The sequence below is a fragment of the Ovis canadensis genome, chromosome 17, assembly GCF_042477335.2.
Source record: "Ovis canadensis isolate MfBH-ARS-UI-01 breed Bighorn chromosome 17, ARS-UI_OviCan_v2, whole genome shotgun sequence".
Taxonomy (NCBI): Eukaryota; Metazoa; Chordata; class Mammalia; order Artiodactyla; family Bovidae; genus Ovis; species Ovis canadensis.
Window position 1 is genome coordinate 70,729,739 of NC_091261.1, and position 23,062 is coordinate 70,752,800.

General features: G+C 46.1%; 1 protein-coding gene across 4 annotated transcripts in view; it reads left to right on the forward strand.

Moving 5' to 3' along the window:
• The window catches only part of TBX5 (T-box transcription factor 5), an 82,134-nt gene extending 62,340 nt beyond the window's left edge, over positions 1 to 19,794 (forward strand). For all 4 annotated transcript variants that reach the window (XM_069558642.1, XM_069558641.1, XM_069558639.1 and 1 more), the window contains exons 8-9: positions 7,448 to 7,674; positions 18,762 to 19,794. In XM_069558642.1, the coding sequence (XP_069414743.1) occupies positions 7,448 to 7,674; positions 18,762 to 19,339 (805 nt within the window). In that variant the 3' untranslated portion in view covers positions 19,340 to 19,794. The remainder of the gene's footprint in view (positions 1 to 7,447; positions 7,675 to 18,761) is intronic.
• The last annotated feature ends 3,268 nt before the right edge of the window (positions 19,795 to 23,062 follow it).

Below are 23,062 nucleotides of genomic sequence, written 5' to 3' on the forward strand. Positions count from 1 at the left end.
CCCATCCCTTGAGGGTCCACGCACGTTAGATTGGAATCATTTCCCCAAGCGTATCAGAAAGTTAATAAATCAAGAAGGCTCTCGTGGGACAGGGGGAGTGTCCTCTTTTCATTCTGATCGCATATTAAAGTGCTAGCGAGAGGAGGAATTTGCTTGCTAGAACAGATTCTTCAGTCCCCAGGCTTGCCCTAGCGCACTGCTTTAGTGATTGGAGAGAGGCTGCCAGAAACTGCGTAAGCATCATAAGGGAAAACAACAGAAACTCACCCCCTCCTCAGCACCCTAGCGCCCCTGCCACCTGCTGCCGTGAAAAGGCCAATTCAGTCGGCTGCAGTGGAAAACATTCTCAGGGCCCTTCGTTAGCTGGCGGCCGGCTGCGATGCCGTTTGGCTGTGGATTTCAATATTCCCTTGTAACGTTTTACAACCCAGAGCCGGCGACAATGGCGTCATTCATTGCATCCGCTCACGTGGAACAGAATGTGAGAGGGCGGTGGAGCCGGGAGAAGCTGGTTGGTGGCCCTGATACCCAGGGTAAACTGGGGTAGTCGGGTCCCTGTGTCCAGACTGGGCAGATTGTGTCTGTGTCAGCCGGTGCAGTGGGATTTGACTTTTGGTAAAGCGGGAATGCTGGACAGTTGGATCGGTAGAGGTTGATGTTCCTGATAAAACCAATACCTAACTCTGGTAACCTCAAAGATGCTCTGTGTGACAGAAGTGCCATGTTGCCCTAGCAGCGATGGGAAGGCAACGATTGCCTATTATCAAGTGTGAGTTGGGAAAACTTTTGGAATAGCACTGACCCTGGGTGCAGCTCAGCTTTACCTCTTCTTAGCTGGGTGATCTGGGACAAGTTGCTCAACCTCTCTGAGTCTCATTTCTTTTCTCTGTCTCTAAAGTAAATATCATCATATGGATGAAATGGGATTCCCGCCAGGATCAAATGAGGGAAAGCATGTAAGTCAACCAGTGCAGTGGCTGCAGAGCTGCCCCCGTGACTCAGTGGTAAAGAATCCGCCTGCAATGCAGGAGATGAGGGTTCGATCCCTGGGTTGGGAAGAGCCCCTGGAGAAGGGAATGGCAACCCACTCCAGTATTCTTGCCTGGAGAATCCCCATGGACAGAGGAGCCTGGTAGACTACAGTCCATAGGGTTGCAAAAAAGTTGGACGTGACTGAGTGATTAAAAAACAACAGCAGAGGCTGGAACAGTAGGATGCGCCAAAAGGCAATGTAAATGATAAGGAGGAAGATGAGGATGAGGAAGGTAGTGGTGATGGTGAGAATGGTCATGCTGATAACGATGATGTTGGTGAACAAGAGCCCCCAGTTGCTACTCTCTTCCCAGACCCTCAAGGGCTTTTCAACTGTCCCTTTAATTCTCTGCTGCCTGTAGTCTTGAATGATGCTGCCTGTATAGTTGAATGATGTAGAGGAAAATAGGTCGTCGTCTCCTCATGGGAACTTTAGAGGCTTTTGCTGTGTTGCTACTCATGAGTTCCTTTGATTCATGCATTGATGAGCCCAGGAAAAATGATCCTGGGAATTTCCTGGTGGTCCAGTGGTTAGGACTCTGTGTTTTCACTGTTGAGGACTTGGGTTCAATCCCTGGTTGGGGAACTAAGATCCCACAAGCCACGTGGCATGGTCCTAAAAAGAGAAATGATCCCAAATGGTGTTTATTGGGACCATTTTCTTCTCTTTGCCTCTGTAACTCCATCCTGACTAGAGAAGTCACTCAGCTCTTCTATGCCTCGATTTTGACACCTGCCAGGTGGATTTGGGGATGTTGTATTGCAGATACCAGAGGAGACGTGTATGGTTGATGGTGGGACTGATGTTTCAAGCTCCTCAGAGAGAAACATACTGAGAGGGACAAGTGGTTATTGAGATAATATGCCTTTCCTACTTCTGTGAGTGTTAGTAATCAAAAACAGGATTTGGCTTTTCCAGAGGGTAATTTTGCAATCTGGCAGTGCCAGAAGGGAGAATTCCACGGAGTCCATTGATACATTCTCTTGTAAATTCCCTCAGCCAACATTTTTTAAGAGTTATTTTCTTTAACTAAAAAAAATAATCATCCCCATTAAGAATATCAAACTAAAAAGAGACTTCCCCTTCTCTGTTGGATCTCTGACAGCCCAGTACTCGAACTAAGCAAGATCTAAATTGAATTGCCAGCAAGATTTGACACCTTTTTTGTTTTATTATTATAATGATTTTTCTTCTTCTTCTTCTTTTTTTTTTTTTTTCCATTACGTAGCTTCAGCCGCCAAGCGAGAACTATAAAGCTAATTTCATTCCTTTCAGCCTCCTGGCCCCAGGGGGAGAGTCTGAGCAGTTGGAGCTGCTCAGTTTGGCTCCAGCTCTGGTTCTGAAATGACACAGTCCACAGGCATTCTGGGCTAGGAGACCCCAGGGTGTCATGAGGGTGTCTGTAACCTCACGGAAACTTGGCAGACACTCTGTTGTCCCCTGTCTGGTTACTCTGATGTGGTTTGTGATGACAAACAAAGGCAGGGGCCCAGAGTGGGAGATTGTCACACCCCTGAGAGGTGGGTGAAATGAGAGAGGAGTCTTAGGCTCCAAACCCCTGCACCCCTAATAGCATATTATGTTTTAAAAATGGAAAGAGGTCAGTAGGGAATTGCCTAGAAGTAATTTGGAGACGGTTGGGTTAGAATTCTGATGGTGTCTCTTTCTAACTCTGGGACCCTGGGCAAGTTATTTCATCTCCTTGGGCCTTGGTTTTCTAATCTATAAAATGGGGATAAGAGTAGTCCCCACTTCAGAAGGTCACAGAGAGGATGAAGGGGGTGAATGCAGCATCCTTCAAAATGTGCTAGGCATTCTGCTCTTTGTACATGGGATAATTTCAGGTGTACTTTTAAAAATTTTGAATAGGTAAGTATTTTTATTTTAATTGCATTAGAGGACCTTGCACCACAAACCCCTTAATGTCATGGCTGTTATTACTCAGAGTAAGGCAAAGCTCATTTAGGCAAAGAATTCATTTTAAAATGGAGTAAGGTAAAGAATGGTTGGTTCAGAGCAAACATCATAGCTAAGTTCAGGATTTCCTGATTCATATTTCTTCTACAGAGGGATTCTTATCCTGGTTAGGGCCCTGGGCTCCTCTGGCAGTCTGGGGAAGCTTAGGGATCCCTTCTCAGAAGAATCTGATTAAATGTGTAAAATAAGATGCATTGATTGCCAAGGAAGCCCATTCTATTAACACAGAGTGATCAAACTCTTTCCTAAATGGCGACATAGTAACATATGCACTTTATAAATGTCTTAAGTAATGGGGACCTCGTAGCAGATCGAAAATGACTGTAATTTTGAAGTCATCATGAGCGTAAGTGGTATCTGGAGACCTGTACAGCTGCAGCAAGATGGGAAGTTATTTTGTTTCTGTTGATGACAGTCGCTAGGGCTGCTAACGCAACTGTGGCTTGCTGCCGACACCCATCACAGAAGGAAAGACTGAATTCCAATCCGGGATTACTGAAAATAAAGACATCATTTTGAAAATCCAAGTTTACACCCCTAAGTTTTTCCCCAAAGTTGAGACCTCCACGTTCAGGAGACAGGCTTATGGCACGGCTCCCTCCCGGGGAAATTTTATGAGCTGGAAGCGCGAGTCATCTTGTAACGGCGGTCACGACAGCTTCTACTGTGTGCCAGACATTTTCTAGAGTATGTTCTTGGATAATTTTAACGATCTTGAGAGATAACTGATGCTCAGAGAGATCGAGTATCTTGTCTAAGATCACACAACTGTTAAGATGGTAGGTCTGATACAGAATGCACTTTTGCCTGAATCTAATATCTTTTTTCTTTCCACTATACCCTGATTCTTAGATACTCAAATGAAAATCAGAGTCCAGTGAGTGGATAATCAGGGAAGGGAAGGTGTCTGGGGGACTCAGGGCTGGCTGCTATGGTTTCTCCAGATCATCTCTTTATTTCCCCATTTTGCAGGTGAGGCTTAGCTAGGTGACCTCCTTTATCCTCACTCACTGAGTTAGCAAGGATATTAGACTAGGGGTGCTACAGGCTCAGTGGGGTGGAGGACCCAATGGAAGGTATTGAGTGAAAAAATGGACGTTTCAGGACTTTCCTGGTGGTCCAGTGGTTAGGATCCCGAGCTCCCACTGCAGGGGGCTAAACTTTGATCCCTGGTTGGGGACTAAGATCCCACATGCTGCGGGGCCGAAAAAAAAAAAAAAAAGACAAGGAAGCACTTTTTAAAAATGCTAAAAAAAATTAGAAGGGACATTTCCCCAGAAGTAGCAGCTTTTCTGGATCCCCAGATGATGAGATCAGATTCAAATCATCTTCTGTTCTCCTCACTCCCAGGGACTTCTCTTGGGAGAAATGTGGGGGAAGCTTTGAATAGCTTCTCCTTCATTTTCATTTTGCTTTCCAACCAAGGAAGATCTTGCCCTGTGAATTTTACCTCTGTTTCCATTGCCTTTTGTTGCCCAAGGTGGGGTGGAGGGTGGGGGACATGGGAAGGATGAATGGAGAACCTGGAGGGTCACATGTTGTTGTCCAGGAGACTGCAAGCACTTCCTTTATTTTGCATGTATCCCTCCTAGACTAGTCCTCCTGCTCTGTCGTAATTAAAATCATGTTAATAGTTTATATACTATTCTATTTACAATTAGTAATAATTATTATTTTCAACATGGAAATAGTCATCTAAACTTCATAAATGGTGGTGGTGGTTTAGTTACTAAGTCATGTCTGACTCTTGTGACCCCATGGACTGTAGCCTGCCAGGCTCCTCGTCCATGGGATTCTCCAGGCAACAATACTGGAGTGGGTTGCCATTTCTTTCTCCAGAAACCTCATAAATGCTCACTGTAAAAAGAGTCAAACAAGGCAGATGTGCAAAAAGTAATGTTGTTTAGTAGCTCAGTCGTGTCCAACTCTTTTGCAACCCTATGGACTGTAGCCCACCAGGCTTCTCTGTCCATGGGGTTTCCTAGGCAAGAATACTGGAATGGGTTGCCATTTCCTTCTCCAGGGTATCTTCCCAACCCAGGGATGGAACCCGAGTCTCCTGCATGGGCAGGTGAGTTCTTTACCACTTTGAGCCACGAGGAAAGCCTGCAAAAAAGTAATAAGTTGATCTAAAAGTTCTTCCATAACCCCAGCTTCTGGAGGGACCCACTGGGATCTATTTCATAATTTCAGTCATGTTATATCCTACCTCTTTAACTTCATTTATCTTGCACAGGTTTATGAATCTATTCGTAAACAGACTTCTCATTATTTTCAAAGGTTGCATGAATATTCCATCATCTATCTCTGTCAAAGTTGACTCAACCATTAATGAGGACATTTAGACTGTTTCCAGGGTCTTCCCTTGGTTCTGGAGAAGGAAATGGCAACCCACTCCAGTCTTCTTGCCTGGAGAATACAATGGACAGAGGAGCCTGGACGGGCTGCAGTCCATGGGGTCGCAAAGAGTCGGACGTGACCAAGCAAGTGAATACTTTCACTTTCATAGACGATACAGTGGAGAAAAATCCTCATACTTACCTTCTTAGGAAAATCCATAGTAATGGGATTGCTTGGTCCACTTTATTAAAAATTTAAAAAATGAACGCTATCAGGAATTCCCTGGTGATCAGGTGGTTAGGACTCAGTGATTTCACTCCCATGGCCCTGGGCTGAATTCCTGGTCTGGGAACTAAGATCCTGCAAGTTGCTTGGTGTGGCCCCCCCAAAAAAAAGGGGGGGGTGATATCATATTGGCTTCCAGAAAAGCTGGCCTGATCACCGTATCCACGCTGTACTAGTTACTGTCTTGTGCAAGATATCCTTTCTGATCCCAAACACTGGCAGCCTTCTTCCCTTAGTGGATGTGAGAATGTTATGGGTTGGACTGTTCTCTTCTTTAACACCCTGGATATTTCTGTCAGTTCTTCCTTTTACCTTTGAGCTTCTCTGCAAATTCTCACTCAGTCCCTCCTTCACTCACCTGGTTTCCTTTGGGGCTCTTGGTGATACTCAGCTCCACTTTCCTCCTTTCCAGGACAGGTTTCTGTTGAACTGCCCGAGCTTTTATGGAGACAAAAATAGGAATACCTGAAAGCTAAAGGGAAGGGAATGTGGGGGACCTATCATAAAAGTGTGAGGGACCAGGAATTTCCCTGGTGGTCCAGTGGTGAAGAATCCACCCGCCAGTGCAGGAGACATGGGTTTGATCCCTGGCCTGGGAGGATTCCACATGCCGTGGAGCAGCTAAGCCCGTGCACCGCAGCTACTGAGGCCTGCGCACCTCGAGCCCGTCCTCTGCAGCCAGAGAAGCCACTGTGATGAGAAGCCCACGCACCGCAACCAAAGAGTAGCCCCGCTCGCCACAACTAGAGGAAGCCCAGGCAGCAACAGAGACCCGGCACAGCCAATAAATACATACATAAGAATAGTAAAAAAGAGAGTATGATGGACCAGATTTTGAGTGCCCTGGTAGAGGTTATCCATATGGCATCGTAAGCTGAGGTTTAGAAAGGCTGTCATCCATATGGCATCGTAAGCTGAGGTTTAGAAAGGCTGTCCATCCATATGGCATCGTAAGCTGAGGTTTAGAAAGGTTGTGGTCCCGTGGTGGGGATGAGACCTGACTCTGGACCTGCCTCTCCTTAGATCCCAGGCTCTGTTCTCCATCTCCTCTGACCTCTTTCTTTTCCTCTTCCTGCCCCCCTCCCCCGCCACTGTGTCTCCAAAACTGTGACAGTCCTGCTGATGGCTGTCATTTGTTGTGACAAACACCACTGTAAGGCTTTCACAGGCATTAACTCATTTCTTCTGTCAACAATCCTTTGAACCTAGATTTTGTTTATTATCCCTTTTTTACAGGTAGGAAACCAAGGGACAGAGAAGTTAAGTATTGTCAGAGGCAACAAGTACAGCAACTCAAAAGGAAATTCTAAGGCACAGGCAGCAAACTCTTCAGATTGGGGTGACCTAGATTCTTCTGTGACTACCCTAGATGGTCAGCTGCCATTCTTGATTAATGTTAGGGAAAGATGGAGACCAAGAAGTTAAGTCTTAGTGACTTAGCTCAGCTCTTTAGCATTTGAATTAGGGAATTCAAAGACATCTAGAATAGCATGAATATTTCAACTGGCATGTTCCTAAAAAGGAGGAATTCTGAGCTGGGGGTGCTTATTTACCTTTTGGTATATGTATAGAACTGTTCATGAACCTACTTGCCTAATGTATAAGACATGAAAAGATGGTGACTAAATGTATATGTCCATGGCATAGGATGCACTTGAGTATAACGTTATCTCTCCATTCATCAAAGACCCCTTTGTTTCTTATTCTGTGATTTTCTTTTTCCCAGTGGATTATTTGACCCTGTGGTTCAGACAATGAGAAGATCTCTATCATGCCCCTGATCGATGTTATTTTGTATCTTCTCTCTTTCAGTAAAGAATATCCTGTGGTTCCCAGGAGCACAGTGAGACAGAAAGTGGCCTCCAACCACAGTCCTTTCAGCAGTGAGCCTCGAGCTCTGTCCGCCTCATCCAACTTGGGGTCCCAGTACCAGTGTGAGAATGGCGTGTCTGGCCCTTCCCAGGACCTCCTGCCCCCACCCAACCCGTACCCGCTGCCCCAGGAGCACAGCCAGATTTACCATTGCACCAAGAGGAAAGGTGAGTGCGACTGCACTGCCCACCTGGCCACTTTCTTTTCTTCTTCTTTCCCTTGAAAAAAGGAAATACACCTGACTACATGTATATTTATTTTTTAAATGTAAGCAGTGCACTGAGAGACTGAGAGAATGTATGAGAGTCAAACCATTCTGGTACAGCAAAGGATTCCTTTGACACATCTCTGTCAAGTTCTAGCCCCTTCCTTGGGGAAAGCTTGTTTGAAATGTTCAGATGCATTTATTTATTTGCATTTGCACATGCACACAAATACAGGGTTTTGCTTTTACTTTTAATTTACTGTACCTGTTTTGCAACTTGTATTTCTTAAAATTTTAGAATATATTGTATTTTTTAAACTTTTTATTTTATATAGGAATATAGTTAATGAAAGGGCTTCCCTGGTAGCTCAGCTGGTAGAGAATCCACCTGCAATGCAGGAGACCAGGGTTCAATTCCTGGGTCGAGAAGATCTGCTGGAAAAGGGATAGGCTACCCACTCCAGTATTCTTGGGCTTCCCTGGTGACTCAGCTAGTAAAGAATCTGCCTGCAATGTGAGAGACCTGGGTTCAGTTCCTCATTTGGGAAGATGCCCTGGAGAAGGGAAAGGCTACCCACTCCAGTATTCTGGCCTGAAGAGTTCCATGGACTCTATAGTCCGTGGGGTCACAAAGAGTTGGACACAACTGAGCGATTTTCACTTTCATAATTAATGACTTTAAGGTGTACAGTAGAGTGAATCAGTCATACATATACATGTTTTGATTCTTTTTCAAATTCTTTTCCTATTTAGGTTGTTACGTAATATTGAGTAGAGTTCCCTGTGCTCTACAGTAGCATACATTGTAGATGTCTTTTCATGACCCTAGAACAGCCTCATTCTTTTTAGCTGCTGAAAAGGAAATATTACCCTAAAAGGATAAAGCCAAGTTTATGTTATCAGGGTTAGTCAGGGAGTATGCTTTCAGAGTCTTGATTGTATTATAAGCCTACAGCCTACACTCCAGGGAACCTCCTTGGGATTTGATGTGCTCTTTAGTCCTTGGAAAAGGAAATGGCAACCCACTCCAGTATTCTTGCCTGGAGAATCCCATGGACGGAGGAGCCTGGTGGGCTGTAGTCCACGGGGTCACAAAGAGTTGGACACGACTGAGCGACTTCACTTTCACTTAGTCCTTGGGCAAGGTTTTACCCAAGTGGATTCTGAGCTCTTCTTTCTTTTCCAGATCAATAACGAAAAAAAAAAAAAAGAAAGAAAAAAAAAAGGTAGAGGGAGAAAAGAAAATCATGGTGGATTTTGTTTCCTGTGCATCCCCTCTTTAAATCTCCTAGGCTGTTGTCTGAGACATCTCATCATTTCCTTTGCCTAATGAGAAATGGATGACTTCTTCCTAAGCTATCTGAGTCCAAAGGGGAAGTTAAGGCAGGAAATTTCTGGTGGCATATTTTTCAAGGCAGAATCGAAGGTGTGGATGTGGGCAGTAGGGCCGGGGAAACAGATTTGAGTCTCAACTCTGCCACCAACTTCCTGGGTGACCTCAGGCAGGTGTCCTAGCCTCTCTGGGCATCATTTTCTCACTTTGTAAATGGTGCTAAGTTCCTGAGAGCAACTGGTGCTTGATGAGCACCCCATGGGTGGCAGCGAAGTAAATCCCAGGAGGAAGTAAAGAGACGGCTGCTCATTTAGGTGGAGGTTCGGGAAGACAGACATAAGGGGAGGGGACTGTGCAACCTCCTGCTTATGCCTGTGATTTTCAGAGTCAGACTAGTGAGATAAATCTGACCTTTGCCATTTTCACATGTTTATGATTACGGGAAAGTTGCTTAGTCAGTGCCTCTAAATCTCACAACAAACCTCTGTAGGTTGGAGCCCACAATTGGACCTGTCTCCTCGGCTGGGTGTGAAGAGCCTATGAAATAAGCGCTAGGTTGACTTAATAAACCAGCTCTGTTTTGCTCCAGACGGTCTGTGGCCCCGTCATCAGAGCGCTCCCTGTTGGATCTCAAAGCCCCATCAGCCAACACGACGCCTTTCAAAGTCTAGTGGCGCCTGGACCTTCTTTTTTGACCTGAGAAAAGGAACACGGTTTGGCTATTTGACATTTACCAAAGTCACGTTTTTAAAGAGGGAAGAGCTGTCATGGGTCCAAACGGGGCTGGGGAGCTGACCCGGTGAGACCAGGCTTTCCAGACTTACCTGAAGCCCATCCAAACTCCTTGGATCTGGAAGGCTTGAGCAGTGTCAGCCCATCAGGCCCCCTGGCCTGACTCCCAGCACGCCCGCTGCTGGATGGGCTGGAGCCCAGATGCCTGCAATATGCCTCTTTCAGGCACAAGCAGGGGTTAAGAATGTCCTGTAGCGCATAGATGCCGGTGCAGAGATGCTGTTTTATATTATATTTCAGGGAGCCCTGCCGAGGTTCCAGGCTAACCTTTTCAGGAACATTATTAAGTAGGCACTGTTATATAAACCAATTTTACAAATAGGGAACCTGAGGGAAAATTGTGAGCTGATGGTTGTTTTTCTTTTTCTTTTAATTAATTAATGTTTTTTAATTGGAAGCTAATTACTTTACACTATTGTAGCGGTTTTTGCCATGCATTGACATGAATCAGCCATGGTGTTCATGTGTCCCCCATCCTGAACGCCACTCCCACCTCCCTCCCCAATCCCTCAGGTTGTCCCACTGCCCTGGCTTTGAGTGCCCTGTTTCATGCGTCGAGCTTGCACTGGTGATCTATTTCACATATGGTAATATACATGTTTCAATGCTATTCTCTCAAATCATCCCACCCTTGCCTTCTCCCACAGAGTCCAGAAGTCTGTTCTTTATATCTGTGTCTCTTTTGCTGTCTAGCACGTAGGGTCATTGTTACCATCTTTCTAAATTCCATATATATGTGTTAATATACTGTATTAGTGTTACTCTTTCTGACTTACTTCACTGATGTTCTTTTTTTTTTTTTAAGCTGCTTTTAAAAATATTTCATTTATTTTTATTTACTTACATATTTTGGCTGCACCGAGTCTTCGTTGCTGCATGTGGGCTGCTCTCTAGCTGTGGTGCTTGGGCTTCTCTTTGCAGTGGCTTCTCTGGCTGGGGAGCACAGGCTCTAAGGAGCGCGGGTTTCCGTATAGTATATGCAGCACGCGGCCTCCGTAGCCGTGGCTCCCGGGCTCTAGCGCACAGGCTCAGTAGTTGTGGCGCACGGGCTCAGTTGCCCTGCAGCATGTGGAATCTTCCCAGACCAGGGATCGAACCTGTGACCCCTGCATTGGCAGGTGGACTCTCAACCTCTGCACCACCAGGGAGGTCCGAACTGATGGTTCTTGAAGGTAGAGTTTGAACCCACTCCTGGGCCTGCAGACTCTGCCTGGACTGTGAACCATCACCCTATCTGCCTCCATTACCTTTGCTTATGAGCTGCAGTCTCCGAATTTCATCGTCCCACTAGAGATCTGCTCTTGAGACTGGGTCCTATTCGCTGATGAAGAGCTCACAGGTTTGAATTAAAGAGTTCTTTCGATTAAATTGATGCCAGACCTAGTTACAAAGAATCAGGGTGCTGTTTTAGGTTCGATATTGATAGCAGCATCCTTGGAAATGCACTCTTGGAGGATACAGGAGGAAGGCTTTGAAGGCAAGGCTGTGAACCTCTTTGGGTAATAGGAATGGTTGTCCTGCGCATAGTGCTTTGCTGGGATCCTTGCATGAACTTGGAATCGGCTTGAGGTGGCCCCCAGGAAAGCTGGAGTCGGTGGCTGGTCCATTGCGGTCTCTCCCAGCGGCTGATCCTTCCCAGCAGCATGATGGTGGGTAACTTGCTTCGGCTTTCTGAGCCTCAGCCAGCTTTTCTGCAGAATGGGGGGAGACAACAGCGCTTACGCTGCAGGGTTGTCACGAGATGAAATGAGATAATCCCGGTGATGTGCTTGAGAACCTGCTACCGATAAGTCTTCTACTGAAGGTGAGCTCACAGCCGCCCTGACTTTGGGAAATGCACACCGTTGCAAACATTACTATGCAGACATTACTATGGCTTGTTATTGACTTGTTTGATGGCAGTGGCGATCGAATGCTATGAAGGAGACGCACAAAGTGCGTCTGGTGGCCCAGTGGTTGAATCCACATTTCCAATGCAGGGGACGTGAGTTTGATCCCTGGTTGGGAAATTGAGATCCTGTATGCCATGGGGTAGCTGAGTCTGGGCATCATGCTGTAACTAAGATCGGACACAGCCAAATAAATAAATGTTTTTAAAAAGTTATTTTAAAAAACAGCAAAGTGGATTATCGGACTAGAGTGGGGGTGTCGGGGAAGAATTTCGGTTGAGGTCTCTGGAGAGTGGGTGTCAGCTATGAGATTGGGGAGCCAAGTGGGTGTCCAGGCATAGAGAAGACCCTTGGAAAATGGGGAGCCCCCTCTCACTGGGGGAGTGGACATAAGGCCAGCATGGTTTGAACACAGAGCAAGGAAGAGTGATGGGAGAGAAGGCTGCTGAGGACGGCAGGGACCGGCACAACGCCAGCTCTTGTGAGCCACTTTGAAGGGTTTGGATTTTATCTTAACACCGACGGGTGGCCTTTGCAGGGCTTTGAATCCATGAAGGATGTGATTCTGGTTTTGTTTGGAGGCAGTCCCTTTGCTGTGATTGAATTGATGCCAGGGATGGTTCATAGGCTCCAAAGTGTGTGAGATGGTGATGGCTCAGACTAAGGAGTGTGGAGAAGAGCTGGAGATGTCAGAGGAGTCAGGACGTTGCGACGGGTTGCAGATAACAAGGTGAAGGATTGCCCCCTCTTTGACAGATGTGGACCCTGAGGCTCAGAGAGATGGAGTAACTGGCACAGAGTCACCCAGTGAGTAAGCAGCTCCACCCCGTGATTCATTCTGAGGTCTGTGCACTTGGGGTGCAGGGTTCATTTTACCTTTGCAGAAACCTCTGCCCCTCTTGCCTCCCTTCACCCAGAAAAGACAGCTCCTAGGGACAGAGAACATTCCAGCCAAGCTCCATCTGTCCTGCCTGCCTGCCTCGGAGACGACAAAAAGCAATTCATCATCAGCCTCCATTGTAAAGCGATAAGGAATCAGCCGAGGTTTCCTTCCAGTTTGGGACTCCCGTTAAGTGATAACTCCATGGGTGGCTTCTCTCCCACCCCGGCCCCTGCCTGCCCCACTATCTGACTTCCCCTCATTGTCTGTCTCCTTTCCAACCGGCCCAGAAGGCAGCCCCAGTGAAATGTCAAAGGACCAGGCCAGCCGGGGGCCCCTTGTGTTTGGACCCAGCTGTCTCCAAACTATCTCTCCTGATGGGAGGAGCTAAAAAAGCTGGGAAAGTGTTTTATCAACGCCACTCAATCACATCCAGTTCACCCGGGCCTGGGAGACCACTTGTCTGTCTTTCTCTCTCCTTCCCACCCTGACAGCCCTCCCCAACCACTGGAAACCAGAGGCGACCCAAATAAAGGTTTTAGCCAAGCCAGTTACTGCACTGGATACTGAGAGGGAAAGGGGAGCGGAACTGGGTACCGCGAAGGGCTTTGCATTTCCTCAGCCTCCTTGGTTTTTAGAGCAACCCCACACTCTTTCCTTCACTGGAGTTTCCCTGTAGTCTTTGAGTCACAGGAGATGCCTTCTACCCCCGTGGCAAATAGGAGGCAAATAGAGGAATAAGAGCTTGGGATAGATTCCCAAGGTTATGTGGCTGATGAGTGGCCGATCCAGGCTGCAGTCATCAAATAAATATTAATGGCACACTTACTTTGTACCGGGCGCTGTGCTGTATGCTGAAGATAAGGGGAGAGAGGTGGCAAAGGTCTCTATTCCCAGGAAGCTTGTATTCTTACTGGGGGAGACCGATAGCAAGCAAGTCAGTACATCCCATGGCTTTGGATAATGGCTATCTGAGATTTGAACTGGAGTCTTTTGATTCCCAATCTTCCCACAGTACCATCCAAGTTCTTTTTACTTTAAGGTTAAGAGCTAACAACATGGGGACAAACATATACACACCAATCCATCTGTCCATCCAACCATCTGTCTGTCCATCCATACATCTAATCATCCACCTACCCATCCATTCATCCATCTGTCCTTCCAGCTATCTGTCCATCCATTTGTCCATTCATCTGTCCATCCATCCATCCACCCATCCATCCATCCACCCACTCATCCATCTGTCTTTCCATCTATCTATCTGTCCATCCATCTATCCATCCATCCATCCATTCATCTATCCAAAGAATCAAGGTTACCACCTTTTCATAGTCTCTGAACACAGTGGGTTTCCTGAAGGCTGAAAGGCTGGGGCCACCTATCAGAAAGAGCACTCTTCAGAGTCATAAGGCCTGAATTAGAGTCCTACTTCTGACTTGGCACAGGTCACTCAGCTAAGGAGTGGCATTTTATCTGTCTGCCTCCAGTGTCTTTATCTGTGAAGACTCCCCCACAATCTTTCATCTGAATGAACTCCATCAGCAAGGGAAGTGACCCATTTGGCAGTGGTAACAATCTTTGCTCAATGGGATCAGAGATTTGAAATTAGCTCTGTGAGTTTCCTAGCTCTGGAGTTCACCCAAGTACCTTCCAGTGTTGGACGACCTTCACAGAGCCATCTATCCAGTCTTCCAAGAGGGGAAAGAGAGTAGAATTGTATTACTTGGACAGATAAGATTGGAATATTTAGTTTAAATACAAGGAAGATAGAAACTAGACTGCACTATTACTATTTCAATTCCTACATGAAATTTATCTATCATCCCCATGTATAATGGGTTTCCCCAACTGCTCAGTGGTAAAGAATCTGCCTTTGATACAGGAGCCACAGGAGACTCAGATTTGATCCCTGGGTTGGGAAGATCCCCTGGAGAAGGGAATGGCACCCCACTCCAGTATTCTTGCCTGGAAAATCCCACGGACAGAGGAGCCTGGTGGGCTACAGTCCATGAAGTCTCAAAGCGTTGGACACGACTGAAGTGACTTAGCACAGTAGCACCCCGTGTATAATACAAACAAGAACTGAAATTGGAATGGTCTAGAAGTTTGCCCAAGGTTATATATCCAGTGAGTCAAGAGAATAACTCAGTGCCCTAAAATCTGTATCCTAGATTCATCATTAAGGCCATTTTATCCAGAATCAACAACATCCGGAAACATGCCAGGCACTAGGGTTTTTCATGGTGTGGCGTGGTGATCTGTGGTCAGAATCAAGAAGAGCTTTACTGTTATCCAAGGGACTCAGCTGGGTTTTGGACATTTGAAGTGTAATTGACCACCCGTATACAGCTTTCTGAAAGCAAGCCGTGGACTCATCTCATCGAGGACTTGACCTTTGACTGCAGCCCATTCCCCCAACTGTGGAAGATAAGCAGGGCTCAGCTGGGACAGATGTGTTTGCTGTTGATCAGTTATCAGGCTCCCAATAAAAAGATAGAAACCAAACCATCACGAAAATAAACACAGAGATTACATCCCAGGCATTTATCATGACCAGCATGAAGTTCTGATCCTGGCTTTGGAATTTCATTACAGTATGATGAGGATCAAGAGAAACTGGAGAATGCTTAAGTCCTGTTTCCGTCAATAACCCAGCATCGAGTTTTTCTTAGGACTCTGCATCAGATCTTTGGAGTATTAAGCCTTGGAATGTGTAATTTTACGATTTTCCAAAATGTGGCTCTGGCCTTTTTCATATTATCCTTCCTTTTTTTACTTGTAACCAATCTGGAAGGGGATCAGAAACTTGGGACTGGTTAGTTTGCCTTTTTTTTTTTTTTTCTCTTGCCAAGGGTACCCTGCAGCTGCACTTTCTATTATTGAAAAGGGGAACGCCCTGGTTAAATGGAAAACCCAAAGGTTATGATTCCAGCAACAATGGAAACATTCAGATTTATGGATCTGAGGGGTGGAGGGAAGGAAGAGTGGAGGGAAGAAATTGAAGGAGGAGGTGGCCAGGATAAAAAATATAAGTGATGTGTAGCAGTGTCCTTAAGATGCCCCCAAAATGCTAGGTTGAAAAGTGAAAAATATGGACCCTTGCTCATCTGGATGTCTTCAAACATCTGGATGGTTGGCATCATGTGGCTAGAACACCTGGAAGAATGATGATTGCATTTTTCAATTTTTGGGGACCAGTGTTTGAGTATCCTGTGGGTCCCAGATGTGTCCCAGAAAGAGCTTAGCTGAAAATAAGTGCTTGCTATTAGATGGGTGCAACCTGGATGTGAAGATACATGTTTCAGGGAGATTTTGGATGTACCTTGGGGTATCACCTGGAGAACGATGAGAGTGGAGGTGTTGAGTGGAACCCACATCCAAGCTACCCTACTTGGCATGGGCTGTTGGCTTATAGTCCAGTGCTAAGCCGTAGGGCTTACTGCGGGGAAAAGACTGACTTGAAGCTTCACCCCCAAGGACTACCTGCGCATCACAGTGTCAGCCTCCTGCTCTTGCAGGTCCTGTCCTCGTTCCCTTGCCCCTGGACGGGGGAGGATGGAGAGGGCCAAGGATGTCCTCTGAACAGGACCGCAGAAGTTGACCAGCGCCTGGTAGGGGCTTGGTGAGGGCTCAGTCAGTATTTCTTGGGAGGCTGAGTGAGTGGCATTGGATAGAAATCCAGAAAGCTGGAGGCAAGGTGCGGTCAGCAAAGTGAATTAGTCACGTCTTTGATTCCAGCCTCCACTCCCTGCCAGCTGCATGGCCTTGAGCAGGTCACTTCTCTGAGCTTTGGTTTCTGCCTCTAAGAGCCGAGAATGAGAACAGCCACCTCGAGGAATGACGGGGAGATTGGAGTTAGGTCACTTGGTAGGTGTTCAATAAATTCTAGCTCTTGTTTCCTTCCTTATTCAGTCCTGTGTCCTGCCATCAACCATCATTGTGGTCACAGGTGTGGGAGTGTCCCAGGGTTTCATTTTTCTTCACACCCCAAACATGGCATATTTCCTTTTTTTATATAGAAATTAAAAAAAATTTTTTAAAGAGGCAAGTATGTTCTTTTATTGTAAAGTTTAGGCATGAAAGATAGAGTGGTTTACCCAGACCATATCACCATTCGACAGCACAGCTGGGAAAAGACTCTGTTTTCTATGTCTAGTTCTCAATTATTATCAGCATATTTCTTAGCGTTGTTCATTAGAGAGAGATCGGAAGTGAGGAAAGAAAAATCTCCAGCTTGGGGAGTAAAATCCCAGCCAAGGAATGAATCCGTGTGAGGTTTATGCCTCGGTAGAAACTCCCTAGGACTGCTTCCCCTGAAGGAAACACCTGGATGTGTGTTATTACGGATGGGGTCTGCCAGGACACAGGTGGTGTTACCCTGGCAACACAAGCTGCCCTGGGTGATGGATACAGGAGATTTCCATGCTCAGTATTATGCCTGAGATGCCCAGCGAGGTAAGTATTGCTGACTCTGATTCAAAGATGTCAAAAAGGAGTCCCAGAGATGGCAAATACCTTGGCAGTGTCCCGCCGATATTAAGTAAAAGGGCCAGAGTCAGGCTCATGCATGTCTAGGTGTTTTAACTGAGGTCTGCATCTTAGGGGGTCTTTGAGCCCCTTGAAGTTGTGTGCATCACTTTTGTCTATACCTACAGTTCTCAAAATGTTGTGTTTCAGTGTTTTTTTTCCTAGGAGAGAGCCCAACACTTTCGTTAGAACCCAAGGGGGTCAGTGACCCCAAAGTGGTTAAGGAAGACCCTCTTTTAGAGACAGAACTCTCTCTCCATTGCTCTCTCTTAGGGATTAATTAGCGCCCACAGGAGGGAAGTGACTTGCTCAGTGAGGAAACGGTGACCCAGTCATTGTACTGTACCAATTACCGTGTCAGTTACCAACTCCACCGATCCTAACTGGGTCCTTGTTCACATGAGATGTCAGGAAGGGATCTGGGGATTCATTTCAGTTTCCATCCATGTATCCGTCTGTCCACTCACTGTTCCATCCATTGCAGAAGTATTTGCTGCATGTCTTAATGTCTAGCATGGATTGAAGAGCAGGGATTTTATCATCAGATTCCTAGGATTCTAATCCCAGCTCCACTGTTTATCAGCCATAGAGGACCGTGGGCACGTTTTTTTTTATTGTTGTTATCGTTCACTCAGTCATGTCTGACTCTTTGTGACTCCGTGGATTGAGCACACCAGGCCCTCCTGTCCCCTCCTATCTCCCAGAGTTTGCTCAGATTCATGTCCATTGAGTCGGTGATGCCGTCCAGCCATCTCATCTTCTGGTGTCCCCTTCTTCTTATAGTCACTTTACAATGCCGTGCTAGTTTCTACTGTACAGCAAAATGAATCGGCCACACACACACGTGTCCCCTCCTTTTTGGACTTCCTATGCAGGTCACCACGGTGCAACAGGCAGGTTTCTCAAACTCCGTGTGTCTCCTTTCTCTCATCTGTAAGATGAGGATACTAAGAGAACCCACCTCATGGCGTTGTTGAGATTAAATGGGTGACACTGTACTCCGAACAGTGAAAGACAGTAAGCACTGTAGTGTTTTTATTGTTATGGTTGATGCTGTTGTTATTGTTATCAGGTATACACCCCAGGTTCTGGGAAGATAGTGATGGATACTCCAGACCATATGTTGGCTTCCTGAAATTTACATGCTGGGAAGGAAGGAAGAGAATAATAATAATTGCCATTTATTGAGCGTTTCCTTGTACCAAGCTCTGGACTAAGTACTTAAGCTATATTTTCCTATTTCATTAGAGCTTCCCTTTCTAGCGCCGTTATGACTCTTTCCATTTTATAGGTGAAGAAGCTGAGCTCAATCTCCCCAGCTTACTAGAAACTACACAAAGCATCTTCTATAACAATTGCATTAATATTCTACTGAGGGAATACACTGAAATTTATTTTTTAATAAAGAAACTGGGCTCGGAAAGGTCAAACTGTTTGCTCAGGGCTCCGTAGCCCAAAGTCTTAGCTGTGACAGGCCACCCCCTTAATGATCAGAACGGAGGTTGGAGCTAACCATCTTCCAGACTTAATCCTTCCATCCTTGGGCCAAATGGCTGTCTCAGCCTTGAGCTCTGGGGTGGCTGGTCCCTGGCCTCATGGGTGTCTGTCATCCTGTCTTCCCGCAGATGAAGAATGTTCCAGCACAGACCATCCCTATAAGAAGCCCTACATGGAGACATCACCTAGCGAGGAGGACCCCTTCTACCGCTCCGGCTACCCCCAGCAGCAGGGCCTGGGTGCCTCCTACCGGACAGAGTCAGCCCAGCGGCAGGCCTGCATGTACGCCAGCTCCGCGCCCCCCAGCGAGCCTGTGCCCAGCCTGGAGGACATTAGCTGCAACGCCTGGCCCAGTATGTCCTCGTACAGCAGCTGCACGGTCACCACCGTGCAGCCCATGGACAGGCTACCCTATCAGCACTTCTCCGCCCACTTCACCTCGGGGCCCCTGGTCCCCCGGCTGGCCGGCATGGCCAACCACGGCTCCCCGCAGCTCGGAGAAGGAATGTTCCAGCACCAGACCTCCGTGGCCCACCAGCCTGTGGTCAGGCAGTGTGGGCCTCAGACTGGCCTCCAGTCCCCGGGCAGCCTTCAGGCGTCGGAGTTTCTGTACTCTCACGGTGTATCAAGGACCCTGTCCCCGCATCAGTACCACTCCGCTGTGCATGGAGTCGGCATGGTTCCAGAGTGGAATGACAACAGCTAAGGCCAGGCCTGCTCCTCTGCTGCCATTTCCAGAGGGAGGGGAGAGAGAGAGGGAGAGAGAGACAGCCACAGGGAGAACCCCACGGACAAGATGTCTCATTTCACCCCGCGTTCACGTCTGCACTTGAGAACTGCCCCTGCCCCCACTCCCCGACTCTGACACTGATGTAATCAGTCGCTTGAAACCACAATTCAAAAAATGTGACTTTGTTTTGTCTCAAAACTAAAAAACGACAAGAAGAGATAAGTCCCCGCCCCCCTCCACGACCACTGCCCTCCTCGACCGGCCACAATCACACCACCTCCAGGACACCCTCCCTGATTTCTTCTTTTGTTCTCCAGAAAGTCCTGCCTCCTGGAGTGTTTGATCCTCATGCATAGTTGGAGTCCTTCCCTGTCTTGGTGTTAATGTTGACGTTGTTATATAATAAATAATAATATATTTTTTTCTTTCAATTTTCTTAATGGGACCCAGTCCCTTATTCTGGGGGAGGTCTGAGGCAAGTATGTTGCAAGATATGTACTTGTGGGGTTCCCCTCAAATACTCCTCCAACCCCCCAAACCTAAATTGGCCACCCTCCCTCCTGACTAAGAAATTACCTACCTCTGCCAGGGATGTTTCTGCCGAGCTTTCCTGCGTCCCAGCTTCTCTCCGATCTTGGCCTCCCTTCTCCATCCTCACGGAGTCCAGGTTTGCCTCCTGCCCACCAATGGGGTCAGGATAACGCCGGACTCCATCTGGCGTCCTATCTCACTCTGCCCTCCCGTCTCCCCGGCTCCGCGTCCTTCCCGCCCGCTGAAACGTGGCCTATACCTTCCCAACCGGAAATCTCGCTTTGAAAAACTTAAAAAGCCCCAGTTTACATGCGGGCAGAACTGTGATAAGCAAGGCGCAAGCTCTGTGCTGACAAGCGTTGTGAAAAAGCCAAAATAAATATTCGTCCTGATAACCAAAAAAAAAAAAACCAAAAACAAAGCCAGCCCCCAGCTTCCAAACCTCCATCACCGCCACTGATGACCGAAACTGGATACAAAAGCAACACCACCATCCCTAGAGAAGAAGCCAGACTTACTCACTGAGGAGCATTCTCCAAAGACATCATACCAGCACCAAATGCAGACCCTAAACTGTGGTTATTGAAAGCAGAAAATGGTATTAAAAAAAAAAGTGTGTAAGTAAAACATTATTGCAGGGTTCTTCAGATGTAATATTTTACTGGTACTATTTATTTATAAATAGGAGTTCTAATTAAGTAATAACCTGAAATGGAATCCAGCATGGGAGCTGGCCAAAAGCTTTTAATTTTATTGATACTCAAAACCAAGTTTGCATTTTTTCTTCCCTTTCAAATGTGCTTTGCTTTCATGATTAAAAAAAGTTACTGTTTTTGTTTTAAACTGACCCTAATAAAGAGAACAGGGTAATATGTGAGACTGTGTATGTTCAAGTACGTAAGAGTGTGTGAGTCCGTTTGTCATGTCAGTGTCTTTCTGCGATTATGTCTTTTTATGTTGCTAAGGGCGGGGTGGGATGAGAATTAAGTACTCGTTTCGTATATTTGTGTGCCAGTTAATGCCTAATAAATACCATGTGCTTTAAAAAGTACAAGGGATTGAACACCCATTTTTTCCCCCTGTGTTCTTTCAATGGACTGAATGGAGAGGAAATTCAGTGGAGGAAACAGAAGGAGAAGTTGTCTGGCAGGTGAATTTTTCGCCCCATCTGCTTTCTCCAGCTGTTCTCAGGGGTGTTTGGAATCCTGTATTCAAGCGTGATGGAGCTGAATGTGTTTAACCACTGGCTTAGACTTCTGGAATGGAGATATTCGTTTTAAGTGAATTTCAGTCGGCACTGGAAAAGAAAAATCAGGAATCCTAACTGATAAAAAGAAAATGATATTGGCCATACCTAATAATACTTGGTTTTCTGAAAGATTTCTTTCTTTGAGTTAATTTACTGCAACGACTTGTTTTGGAGGTCCCCAATTCAGGTAACTTTCTGAACCTTCTGTGGATATTTACTCAAAGCCCACAAATTTAGGATGTATGAGTTTGTCCTGACACTTATAGGGCAAAGTCAAGTCACTCAGTCGTGTCCGACTCTTTGCAGCCCCATGGACTGTAGCCTACCAGGTTCCTCCGTCCATGGGATTCTCCAGGCAAGAATACTGGAGTGGATTGCCATTTCCTTCTCCAGGAGATCTTCCCGACCCAGAGACTGAACCTGAGTCTCCCACACTGTGGGCAGACGCTTTTACCATCTGAGCCACCAGGGAAGTCAGGGCAAAACAGAGCAGCAAGCCAGTGGTGCTGCATTTTTTTTTTTCGTCTATTTTTATAATTTTGGTGCCCATACCTTTCAAATGATCTAGAACCATCAAATATGTCACATTGCCTTAAAACAGGAACAACTGGCTTGTTGATTCCAAATTATTCATTTAATCGGGTCCCCCTGGACCTTTCCTAGCAGAGAACTCCCAGGAAGTGTGAATTAATTATAAAGAGCTGACAATTCAGCTTCTCTCAAGTACGATGGAGAAACTAGGTCAATGGCCTTCCTGTCCCCACAGAGAAAGAATGAGTTAAGTTTTACTGGAGAAGTTCTGACTGTACTCTAAATAGATACTCTCATGAGTTAATAAAGGGGGCTTGAAAAACTTACCTTCCCAACTAATTAACCAACTATACAAGATAAGCAGTCTTAGTCTTTCTCAAGAGCATCACAAGAATACTGAGTTAACACTCCTATCTCCAGCACTCAAATAGTTGCATCTTTGGAGAGTCATTAAAAATATGTCCAAGCTTCATAGATCAAAAAAGGGGCACTGTCCTTCCATAACAGAAGCTTACTGACCTCTTCGGGTTCCAAACAGTGGTAATAAAGGGCCTTTATACTAAATTGGTAGGTTTAAGGATGTCATATCCAAAGATTCATGTAGTCTTATCATTGTTTAGATGTCAAAAGACAACACTGGCGACTTCCCTTGTGGTCCAGGGGTTAAGACTTCGCCTTCCAAGGCAGGGGATGTGGGTTTGATCCTTGGTTGAGGAGCTAAGATCCCTCATGCCTCATGGCCAAAAAACCAAAGCTTAAAACAGAAGCAATATTGTAACAAATTCAAGAAAGACTTTTTAAAATGGTCCACATTAAAAAAAACTTTGAAAATTAAAAAAGACACAACACAAATTACTATATTTCTGTAATATCTTTCGTGGATGCTTGCTCTGGACTGGACAAGGGATAAGTACGGAGGATACAGTGGTGAACAAGGTGATAGAGGTTGTGTCATCCTGGAGTTTATGGTTCACAGAGAGAAACAGCCCTTAGGTAATTATCCTCTTAATTAGTAATTGCCAAGGCAGGGAGCACTATGAAAGCGGTGTGAAAATGTCATAAAGAAATAAAACATGGAGTCCTACCCTGGTTTTTGAGCCCTGAATGATGAGTAGGAATTAGCCACGTGAAAAGTTGGGAAGGAAACCTTTCAGGCAGTGGGAACAGCTTGTGCAAAGGTCCTGAGGCAGAAATGGAGGTGGAGGAATGAGCTACAGGTTCATAAATGGATAGTAATCACCGAGTCTACATTTATTCATTTGTTCAACAAGCATGTGTTGGAGTCCCAGCCCGTGTGATAGATACTCTTACTGTTGAGGACCCACTGGTGGTGGTACGGTCTTTTCCAGTTTCTCACCGCAGATGCAGAGGACAGACAGGATTCGTGA